The sequence below is a fragment of the Mandrillus leucophaeus genome, unplaced genomic scaffold (genome assembly GCF_000951045.1).
Source record: "Mandrillus leucophaeus isolate KB7577 unplaced genomic scaffold, Mleu.le_1.0 Scaffold611, whole genome shotgun sequence".
Lineage (NCBI taxonomy): Eukaryota > Metazoa > Chordata > Mammalia > Primates > Cercopithecidae > Mandrillus > Mandrillus leucophaeus.
In genome coordinates this window covers 782507-794486 of record NW_012106598.1, presented here as the reverse complement: position 1 = coordinate 794486, position 11980 = coordinate 782507, and the positions used below count along the sequence as shown (strand labels likewise).

The window sequence follows — 11980 nt, the reverse complement described above, 5'->3', positions numbered from 1 at the left end:
TTTTTGAGATGGAGTCTCGCTCTGTCACCCAGGTTGGAGTACAGTGGCACGATCTCAGCTCACTGCAAGCTCTGCCTCCTGGGTTCGCACCATTCTCCTGCGGATCACGAAGTCAGGAGATCGAGACCATCCTGGCTAACATGGTGAAACCCCATCTCTATTAAAAATACAAAAAAATTAGCCGGGCTTGGTGGTGGGCGCCTGTGGTACCAGCTACTGGGGAGGCTGAGGAAGGAGAATGCCATGAACCCGGGAGGCGAAGCTTGCAGTGAGCCAAGGTTGCGCCACTGTACTCCAGCCTGGGCAACAGAGTGAGACTCTGTCTCAAAAAATAAAAAATACAAAACAAAAAAATAAAGAAATTTATCTTGAGATAAATGCATAAATATAAGGGTGTACTTAACAGGGTTGCAGTGAATATATTTAAGTGAAATGTCTCAATGTTCAACAACAGGTAATTTATTAAATAATGATATTCATATAATGGATTGAGATAGAACAATATTCAGAAAATACTACACTTTTAGCAAAAAATTACAAAAGAATATTCACTACACAGACCTTGTAACAGACCTTGCAGTATTATATCCTATGTAATGTATAACATTATGTTAACTTATCTCTGTCCAAATATATTTTGGACTCCTTGATCAAACTGTGGAATTTTGGTTAGTGTTTACCTCTAATACAGACAGCATAGGAATTGTAATCTTAGGAATCAAAAAGCAATTTGGATGTCCAAAGAAAGACAAACTGACCAAAGTTTGTTTACTTCTTTGGCATTCGGGAATACACTTAATATTTTTTGACTATAAGTAAAATCTTCATGCTTACCTTAAAAGTCAAGATAATGCTAATAAATAGAAGAATAATAAGGACCAAACAGGTAGGATTCACTGACATGACATCATCTCTGTAGGGAAAATTGGGAGGCTGCAAAAGAAAAGGGCCTCATTAGTAAATCTCATTAATCATTCCAGACAGTATTCCTTGAGCACCAATTCAGACATGCTTATCAGAAAGCAACTGATTAAAGCAGACAGCTATTATTTAGGATGAATGCAAAATTTCTAGCCTGACTCTGCCCTCCTACCATATAAAAGAAGTCAGTGATCTGTATCCAGGGACATTTTGTATATCCAGGGATCTCTGAAATTTGGATTCTCTGCAAGTTCTGAACCATTCCTTTTTTTTTTTAAACGGAGTTTCTCTCTGTCGCCCAGCTCAGCTACTTGGGAGGCTGGGGTGAGCAAATCACTTGAGCCCTGGTGCGGGAGGTTGCAGTGAGCCGAGATCATGCCACTGCACTCCAGCCACCTGGGCAACAGAGCCAGACCATGTCTCAAAAAAAAAAAGTTCTGAACCATTCTAAAGGACATATGCAGGGCAAGGAACAGAAACCTACTAAAATGATGGCTTCTTTGCAAAGAGCATTTGTGTTGATGGTACTTCTCCCAAGACAGCATATTCTCTTATACTAGCAAGTACTTCCAGGGCAGGGCAAAATAAGCACTACCATCCACAATGCTTAACAACCAGGTCAAAGGGAACCTTCTCAGGAGGACCAAAGTCGGCTACTATGGTTAGAGGGAGTTGCTAGACTTTCCCCACAAAACACTCACACAGCAATGATCAACGCCTACATCACTGGCCTAGGCAAGTGAATGGGAAGGAGGCCTACTGTGCTATCTCATCTTTTATCTCTTCTTCACTGTTCAACACTATGTGTTGGGATTCCTCATGAACAATATTCTGAAACAAAGTTGTTTCCAATGTTGAGGAAGAACATGGAGAAGGCCCATGACTCATGTCCTTGGCTCCTGCTCACCAGGGTGAACACCACCTAATGGTTTTCAGTCTCCTTTCACTTGGGACAAAATATCTAAGAAATAAAATCGTCATTCTTTGTGATCAGATCATGCAACTTTATTTTTATTTTTTATTTTTTTGAGACGGAGTCTCGCTGTGTCGCCCAGGCTGGAGTGCAGTGGCGCAATCTTGGCTCACTGCAAGCTCCGCCTCCCAGGTTCACGCCATTCTCCTGCCTCAGCCTCCGAGTAGCTGGGACTACAGGCGCCGCCACCACGCCCGGCTAGTTTTTTGTATTTTTAGTAGAGATGGGGTTTCACCATGTTAGCCAGGATGGTCTCGATCTCCTGACCTCGTGATCCACCCGCCTTGGCCTCCCAAAGTGCTGGGATTACAGGCTTGAGCCACCGCGCCCGGCCAACTTTATTCTTTTATTAATAAAATAACTTGGCTAAGCACAGTGGCTCACGCCTGTAATTTCAGCACTTTGAGAGGCTGAGGCAGGCAGATTGCTTGAGTACAGGTGTTTGAGACCAGCCTGGATAACATAGTCAAACCCCATCTCTACTAAAAATACAAATTTAGCCGGGCATGGTGGTGCATGTCTGTAGTCCAAACTACTTGGGAGGCTAAGGTGGGAGCATGACTTGAGCCCAGAACATTGAGGTTGCAGGCTGGGCATGGTGGCTCATGCCTGTAATCTCAGCACTTTGGGAGGTCAAGGCGGGCGGATCACCTGAGGTCAGGAGTTCGAGACCAGCCTGGTCAACATGGCAAAACCCCACCTCTACTAAAAAAATACAAAAATTAACCAGGCATGGTAGTGGGCGCTTGTATTCCCAGCACTCTGGGAGGCCGATGAGGGTGGATCCCTTGAGGCTAAAAGTTTGAGACCAGCCTGGAAAAGATGGTGAAACCCCATCTCTACTAAAAATACAAAAAATTAGCCAGGCATGGTAGTGCGTACCTATAATCCCAGCTACTCGGGAGAATGAGGCAAAAGAATGGCTTGAACCCAGGGAGGAGGAGGTTGCAGAGAGCCGAGATTGCACCACTGCACTCCAGCCTGGGTGACAGAGTGAGACTCTGTCTCAAAATAACAAACAAACAAACAAACAAAAAAATGGTGAAGTTGGCCCGGTACAGTGAGTCAGACCTATAATGCCAGCACTTTGGGAGGCCAATGCTGGAGGATCACTTGAGTCCAGGAGTTTGAGACAAGTCTGGGCAACATGGTGAAACCCCATCTCTACAAAAGATACAAAAAGAAAAATTAGGTGGGCATGGTGGTGCACGCCTGTAGTGCCAGCTACTCAAGAGGTTGAGATGGGAGGATCACGTGAGACTGGGAGGTCAATGCTACAGTGAGCCATAATCACGCCACTGCACTCCAGCCTGGGTGACAGAGACCCTGTCTCAAAAATAAAGTTATTCCAACCTCATAACCATTATAAGCTTCTTAATACCCTGCCACAAATATTCACTCACATGATCAAAAGGACATTTAACCATAAACTAGTCCCAAAATGATGCTTGAGAAAGGGATTCTATGGTCAAACAAATTTGGGAGCTAGTATAGAGAAGAGTTCCACTTTCTTTTGATTTTTCTTTTTTTTTAGACGAGGCCTCACTCTATTGCCCAGGCTGGCTGGAGTGCAGGGGTGTGATCTTGGCTCACTGCAGCCTCCACCTCCCACGTTCAAGCAATTCTCCTGCTTCAGCCTCCCGAGTAGCTAGGGTCACAGGCGTGTGCCACCTTTCCCAGCTAATTATTTTGTTTGTTTGTTTTTGAGCAGAGCTTCACTTTCAATACACTAGCAGAGGCAAAAAGCTATCCTTTGTTGATTACTGAGAAAACTACATTTTACCAAATAAAACTATTAGTAACTGGACTATAATTTAAGTAGGCACATCAAACACCACCATCACTGCCACCAATCATAACTCCGGCCCTCAAAACTTTCTTATCAGGCCAGACACAGTAGCTCACACCTGTAATCCCAGCACTTTGGGAGGCCGAGATGGGTGGATCACCTGAGGTCAGGAGTTCGAGACCAGCCTGACCCACACAGCGAAACCCCATCTCTACTAAAAATACAAAATTAGCCAGGTATGTTGGTGCATGCCTATAATCCCAGCTAGCTGGGAGGCTAAGACCCTGGAGGCAGAGGTTGCAGTGAGCCAAGATCACATCATTGCACTCCAGCCTGGGCAACAAGAGCAAGACTCCATCTCAAAAAAAAAAAAAAAAAAAAAATTCTTATTGGTAATTCAGCTACAAGCTAAAAATCCTGAAATTAATGTCTGTGTATCTCTATAACTACATCCCTTACTTAACCAGCTTCCCTAATGAAAAGAATTAATGAAAAGGAGCAGTAAGAGGTCCACATACCAGTTGCCGTATGTATTCCTGAATGGAGTTTGGATAAACAAGCACAGTGATTGCAACCAAGGTGTTCAGGGCAAAATCAAAGATCTGGTAACAGAAGAATGGGATGATCCAGGCTGCGCGTTGCTAAACAGAACAGAAAATAGAAAGTTATTGTGTTCAATATTATAAAACAATATTTTGTTAAATTCAAATAAATATTTTATTAATCTGAAAGGAAATGGAAAAATTGGAGTTCATTAACCCATGTCATCATGGAAACCGGTATGCCAAATATAAGCAGTCAACAAAGAAGCTTCAGTGAACATTTCCGGGGCTGGCTATGTGTGGGGGCTCATACCTGTAATCCCAGCATTTTGGGAGGCTGAGGTGGGTAGATCACTTGAGGTCAGGAGTTTGAGACTAGCCTGCCCAACATGGTGAAATCACGTCTCTACTAAAAAATACCAAACTCAGCAAAGTATGGTGGCGCACACCCATAGTCCCAGCTACTCTGGAGGCTGAGGTGGAAGAATCACTTGAATTTGGGAGGCGGAAATTGCAGTGAGCTAAGATCACACCACCCTATTACAACCTGTGTGACAGAGTGAGATCCCGTCTTCCCCAAAAAAAAAAAAAAAAAAAAATTTCCAGGACTATAATATTGGTTTTCCTAGTACCACATAATACAAACAAGAGATTTAAACAGAGATTCTTAACCGAAAACCGGAAAGTCACTTCTCACTTACTATAGACTCTAGCAGTACAGATTACACATGTAAGAGACCAAGGAAAAGGCCAGCATCTTACTGCAAACTGCTTACCTTGTACGCTCCGTAAGTAGCCATAGCACATATCAGAATCATGAGAAGAGAAATCGCAATGGCAATGCACATGTCTGCCAAAAAGATTAAAAAGAAATTTTTTTTTAAAAAGACAGATCAGTAGTGGATCCACTGTTTGAACACGTTCAGTCTCTTCTCAAAGGCATTTTGTAAATAAACTAGTATAAAGTTACTAAAAACTTTATACTAAGAGATTACTCTAAATAGAAAAAGGGATATTGGTTTACAGATTTTTTTAATGTTTGTTCTTCTGGTCCACTGGATTATATAAATCATGAATTAGGTATTATTTTATAGATATATAGGTGTCTAACTTCTATTTTATAAACTCATGTGTGCCTCAAAGCTCTAATGAAAGTCTTCATAGCTTTCCATCTTATTTAAAATAAAACCTCCACTTCTTATCAAGGCCTTGATGTTCCTCTTTATTCCAGAGCATGTCTACCTCTCTAATCTTGCCTCACCTTGTCCCACTCTCTTGCTCGCTATAAGACAGCCATACCATCTGGTTCATTCTATTTTGCTTTATCTTTTTTTTTTTTTTTTTTTTGGAGACAGAGTCTCACTCCGTCGCCTGGGCTGAAAAGCAGTGGCACAATATTGGCTCAAGGCAAACTCCACATCCCAGGCTCAAGCGAGTCTCCCACCTCAGCCCCCTAAGTAGCTGAGACTACGGGTGTGCTCCACCATGCCCAGCTAATTCTTTATAACTTTCAGTAGAGACGGAGGTTTCACCATGTTGGCCAGGCTGGTCTCGAACTCCTGACTTCAAGTGATCTGCCAGCCTCGGCCTCCCAAAGTTCTGGGATTACAAGCACGAGCCACCCTGCCCGGTCTTCAACTTCTTTTTTTCTTTAGTCAATCTCTGGTAAATAAGGGGTCTTGTTTGGTCTCCCAAGCTGGAGTTGCAGTGGTGCAATCATGGCTCATTGCAGTTTCAATTGCCTGGGCATTGTCACTATGGGATTACAGGCACAGGCCACCGCACCCGGCCAAAAATTTCTTAAACCAACTTGGCAGGTACACAAGTGCTTGTAGCACCATGATTGGCTACAGGTAATAAATATTTTATAAATATTCTTTTATACCTACTCAATATTTAATAAGAAATAATTTTAGTGGCCGGGCCCAGTGGCTCAAGCCTGTAATCCCAGCACTTTGGGAGGCCGAGACGGGCGGATCACAAGGTCAGGAGATCGAGACCATCCTGGCCAACAAGGTGAAACCCCGTCTCTACTAAAAAATACAAAAAACTAGCCGGGCGAGGTGGCGGGCACCTGTAGTCCCAGCTACTCGGGAGGCTGAGGCAGGAGAATGGCGTAAACCCGGGAGGCGGAGCTTGCAGTGAGCTGAGATCCCGCCACTGCACCCCAGCCTGGGCGACAGAGCGAGACTCCGTCTCAAAAAAAAAAAAATAATAATAATAATAATAATAATTCTACAAAAATGAACTCCAAACTATTGGTTTTTTAAAACTGCTTTTCCTAAATCTGGCAGAACAAATTATTGTTAATGAGAAAAATAATGTGGTTTTCATTGTACATGCAACTTCTCTAAAAGCTTTGAATTTTTTCAACATAGAGATCTAGAGGGGAAAAAAATAATACTCACAGTAAATTTCTGTTAAATTGTAAATCACATCCTGAATTGAAAAACATTAAAATGTAAACAACAACAACAATAAAATGCATCAGAGAAGCAGCCGGTGAGGAAAAGAGCACGAAAGGAGGAATACTGGACACCAGAGCTGACCTAGTTCCTGCTCAGCCAGTGACAAACAGGACCTCAACGGATCCAAGGGATTCTGTAGCCTTAATGTATCTGTAGTGTCAACTTGACTGGATTGAAGGATGCAAAGTATTGTTCCTGGGTGTGCCCGTGAAGACGTTGCCAAAGGAGATTAACATTTGAGTCAGTGGACTGGCAAATGCAGATCCAACCTCAATCTGGGTGGGTACCATCTAATCAGCTGCCAGACCAGCTAGAATAAAGTAGGCAGGAGAAAATGGAAGAGCAGACTTGCTGAGTCTTCTGGCTTCCATCTTTCTCCTGTGCTGGATGCTTCCTGCCCTCGAACATCAGACGCCAAATTCTTCAGCTTTTGTACCCTTAGACTTACACCAGGGGTTTTTCCAGGGGTTCTTGGGCCACTAGCCACAAACTGAAGGCTGCACTGTCAGCTTCCCTACTTTTGAGGTTTTGGGACTCAGAATGATCTATCACTGGCTTCTTTGCTCCTCAACTTGCAGATGGCCTATTATGGGACTTCACCTTGTGATCATATAAGTCAATAAACTCCCTTAAATATATCCCATTAGTTCTGTCCCTCTAGGGAACCCTGGCTAATATAGCATCCTGAGATTTCAGTAAGACATTAGAAGAGCTTTTTATAGTATTCTTGTAGGCAAAGTAGGGAAATGTACAGTTTGGTTAGGTGGAACATCAAGATAAGCAGTGGAGTGGCTCTACCAGCTGGCTTCTGGTGCTATTCCAAAACCATTCTTCAACACCCCGTTCTCTGCCCCAGGCAGTGATCTGTTTGGGCAATCAACATACAGCTCTTTTGCCCTCCGCCCTCTGGTGAGGGAATGAGATCACAAGGAGGGAAGAGAGTGAGGGTGCCTCCCACTCCCAGGTTGTCTCGGTTGGTGGTAGTCCTAGTCCAAATGTTGCTGCTCCTCACAAAGAGGTTAAATCTAGGTGACTCTCGCATTCCCAGCTCCAGTAACCATGGCCTGCCATCCATTCTTTAACTCTAGAGAAGAAGAGTAAAATGGCTAGCCTAAATGATCCAAGTGACTTCACCAACTCTAGTGGTCTTCTCATACATACAAAGGTGTACCTTTGCACAAAGTCTCCTTGAAAATAAACATCCAGGCCGGGCGCGGTGGCTCAAGCCTGTAATCCCAGCACTTTGGGAGGCCGAGACGGGCGGATCACGAGGTCAGGAGATCGAGACCATCCTGGCGAACACGGTGAAACCCCGTCTCTACTAAAAAATACAAAAAACTAGCCGGGCGAGGTGGCGGGCGCCTGTGGTCCCAGCTACTCGGGAGGCTGAGGCAGGAGAATGGCGTGAACCCGGGAGGCGGAGCTTGTAGTGAGCCGAGATCGCGCCACTGCACTCCAGCCTGGGCGACAGAGCGAGACTCCGACTCAAAAAAAAAAAAAAAAAAAAAAAGAAAATAAACATCCAGTACGGGCGCACTGGCTCATGCCTGTAATCCCAGCACTCTGGGAGGCCAAGGCGGGTGGATCACTTGAGGTCAGGAGTTCAAGAACAGCCTGTCCAACATGGTGAAACCCTGTCTCTACTAAAAATACAAAAATTAGCTGGGCATGGTAGTGCTCACCTGTAATCCCAGCTACTCGGGAGACCAAGGCAGGAGAATCACTTGAACCTGAGAGGTGGAGGTTGTTGCAGTGAGCCGAGATGGCGCCACTGGAGGTGACAAAGTGAGACTGCAACTCAAAAAAAAAAAAAAATCCAAGTAATTAATTGATTTATCCTTTAAAAGAAAAAAAAGTCAAGATGTAACTTTTTTTGAAAGGATGGGAGGGTGGATGGATGAAAATAAAGAGACAGGCCGGGCACGGTGGCTCACTCCTGCAATCCCAGGACTTTTGGAGGCCAAGGTGGATGGATCGCTTACGCCCAGGAGTTCAAGACCAACTTGGGCAACATGGTGAAACCCGTCTCTACTAAAAATACAAAAATTAGCCAGGCGTGGTGGTGCGCACCTATGGTCCCAGCCACTCAGGAGGCTGAGGTGGGAGAATTGCTTGAGCCCAGGAGGTAGAGGTGGCAGTGAGCCGAGATTGTGCTACTGCACTCCAGCCTGGGCGACAGAGCAAGGCCCTGTCTCAAAAAATAAAATACAAAAGTAAAGAAAATAAAGGGCCAGGATGGTTTCCCTGGCTCAGCTTCCCCTGCTGCTGTAGTTCTATTTCCTCAAGGCTGTCAGGATCTTTGCGCACAAGCCGGCAAGCTGTGCAGACTGCCAAGTGAGTTTGGGGTGTGTGTGACGAGAGGGCAGGTAGGCAGCCAAGGGCCCTTTCCAAATGCCAGAGTGAGGTGAGCCTTAGTTTGTGACGCTGAGAGTCATCAAGAAAGCTGGCCCTCCTCAGGCTCATCAATCTTTTTTGTTGCTGTTTCCTATTTCTCAGATTTTATTATCAAAACTTTCAAATATGCACATACATATATAAGCATACACACATTACAATTAATTCTCATTACCCATTTTGCTTATATTGTTTCATCTCTGATTGCTTCATTTTTGCCCATTCTGCCACTGGAAATCTGGATTGTTTCCAACTTTTGGCTATTATAAATAAAGTTACTATGACCATTTTTACACATGGCTGACGATGGATTTATGAAGCACCCGTTTCCCTAGGGTATATATCTAGGACTGGGTTGTGTAGTACTCACTTCTGGAGTGTACATATATCAAGGAGTGGAATACAGGGCCATAAGGTAGATGTATATTTAGCTTTAGTTTTCCAAAGTGGTTGGTGTGATTTACATTCCCAGCCGTGATTTGAGAGTTCCGGCTGCTCGGCATCGATACCAATAGGTGGTATTGTTAACTGTGTTAATGTTGGTCATTTTGAAGAGGCATGGTAATTTACCACTGTAGTTGTAATTTGCAATTCCTATAACTTATAATGTGGAGAATATTCTCTTATGGATATCTTCTTTTGTGAGGTGTCTTTCTCCCAGATTTCACCCAGAACCATTTATTGAAAAGACCATCCTTTCTCCAATAAATGTAGGGGTCTTTAGCCTAAACCAGGTGACTGTACATATAAACAGCCATCATTTCTTGACAACTTATCTGGCCACTTCTTTCTTCAGGCTAAGTTTGTCTGCCCAGTAAAGAAAGTTAAGTTTGACTAGAAAGACAAATCTACCACAAAATTAATTAGAAATTCATATGGATGAACTGCTGTTTCACATTATGCATAGCAGGGACACTTGCTGTTATAATTCTTTGCCAAACAAAATTTCACAAATAAAATTCCATGAAGTCTACTTCTACTCAAGGCTATGAGTGTGTAACACAATATGCCACACATACATGCTTTTCAAACATTACTCTTTGAGCTTCTAACTCAGTGGACTGAACTACTTTTTCTTTAACTTTTTATTTTGAAGTCATTTTAGACATATAGAAAAGTTACAAACACAGCAGGATTCACATATACCCTTCACCCTGCTTCCCCTATTAACAATTTACCTAGCTCTAGCATAACTACCAAAACCAGGAAATTAACATTGGTACAACACTGTTAATTAAACTGTATAACTAATTGGAATTTTACCTGTTCCCCTTCAATATCCTTTTTCTTTTCCAGAATCTAATCCAGGATCCCACAGTGCATTTAATTGTGTCTCCTCCAATCTATGACAGTTCCACATCCTTTCCCAGTATAGTCAATTTTTATAACACTGAAAAAACTGAGGGCGGGTAGAGTGGCTCATGCCTGTAATCCCAGCACTTTGGGAAGTCGAGAACGACAAATTGAGCTCAGGAGTTTTGACACCAGCCTGGGCAACATGACAAAACCCCATCTCTACAAAAACTTAGCCAGGCGTGATGGCTCATGCCTCTAGTTACAGCTACTTGGGAGGCTAAGGTGGGAGAATAGCTTGAGCGCAAGAGGTAGAGACTGTAATAAGCCCAGATTATGTGTGACACCACTCCAGTCTGGTGACAGAGTGGGACCCAGTCTCAAAAAAAATTTTTTTAACTCATTTTCTTATATTTTCTTTCTTTATTCCAGTAGATTCTCCTATATGCCTCATTTCAGTACAAATAGGAATTTAGCTTTCTTCTACCAGATCATGGAAAAGATCACATGCAAAAGTGAGAAAGAGTTCTGCTCTGTCTGGCTGGATGAAATCTTCAGATAGCTGTCACCAATGCAAAAAGATATCAAGATAAAATTGCTACATTAATTTTCATAATTTTTTTTTAATTTGAGACAGGGTCTGGCTCTGTCACCCAGGCTGGAGTGCAGTGACACCATCTTGGCTCACTGCAACCTCTGCCTCCCAGGCTCAAGCGATCCTCCCACCTCAGCCTTCCAAGTAGCTGGTATTACAGGCAAGCACCAACACATTGGACTAATTTTTGTATTTTTAGTTGAGACAGGGTTTTGCCGTGTTGCCCAGGCTGGTCTCGAACTCCTGAGCTCAAGCAATCCACCAGCTTCGGCCTCCCAAAGTGCTGGGATTACAAGTGTGAGTCACCGCACCTGGTCTAACATTTCTTATTCTGTCTATTCTGAATAACCCCATTATACTCCTATGAATTCTTCCAGAAAGAATAATTAGTTTAATTAATGTTAAATTAATGTCACTCTGCTTTCTTTCCCCTCAGATTAAAGCTACACAATTCCAGTAGCAGGATTCCTTTTCTAAGGCAGGTGAGGTTAGGAAAAGAAGTTGTAAATGATAATGCTATGATTCTATCTGGATCTAGTAGTAACACTGCATGCCTTATTCTAATCACCAGAGATTAAGCTGGGTAATAACTATCTGACATGATAGGCTTAATTTAGCTATCTTGAAAGGCTTGCTGGTACTTAAGACTTTAAAATAGTAATTGTTTTATAATGTCCTGGATGTTAATTTCAGTGCCTTTGCGGTTTCTATCCTATTTTATATATTTGAAAAGAACTGATATATTTGAAAGAACTGAATGAATAGTTTGTAATTACTTTTTTTTTTTTTTTGAGATGGAGTCTTGCTCTGTCGCCCAGGCTGGAGTGTAGTGGCATGATCTCAACTCACTGCAGCCTCAGCCTCCCAAGTAGCTGGGATCACAGGCACGCAGCCACCACATCCGAACAATTTTTTGTATTTTTAGTAGAGACGGAGTTTTGCCATGTTGGCCAGGCTGGTCTTGAACTCCTGATCTCAAGTGATCCCCACCCCAACCCCCAGCCT

At 43.2% G+C, this 11980-nt stretch overlaps 1 protein-coding gene across 1 annotated transcript in view; it reads right to left on the bottom strand.

Annotated features, from left to right (window-relative positions):
* LAPTM4B (lysosomal protein transmembrane 4 beta) overlaps positions 1 to 11980 on the bottom strand; it is a 75928-nt gene that overhangs the window by 33993 nt on the left and 29955 nt on the right. Inside the window, 3 exon segments of the mRNA XM_011999997.1 lie at positions 835 to 933; positions 4202 to 4324; positions 5002 to 5075. Of these exon segments, the coding sequence (XP_011855387.1) occupies positions 835 to 933; positions 4202 to 4324; positions 5002 to 5075 (296 nt within the window).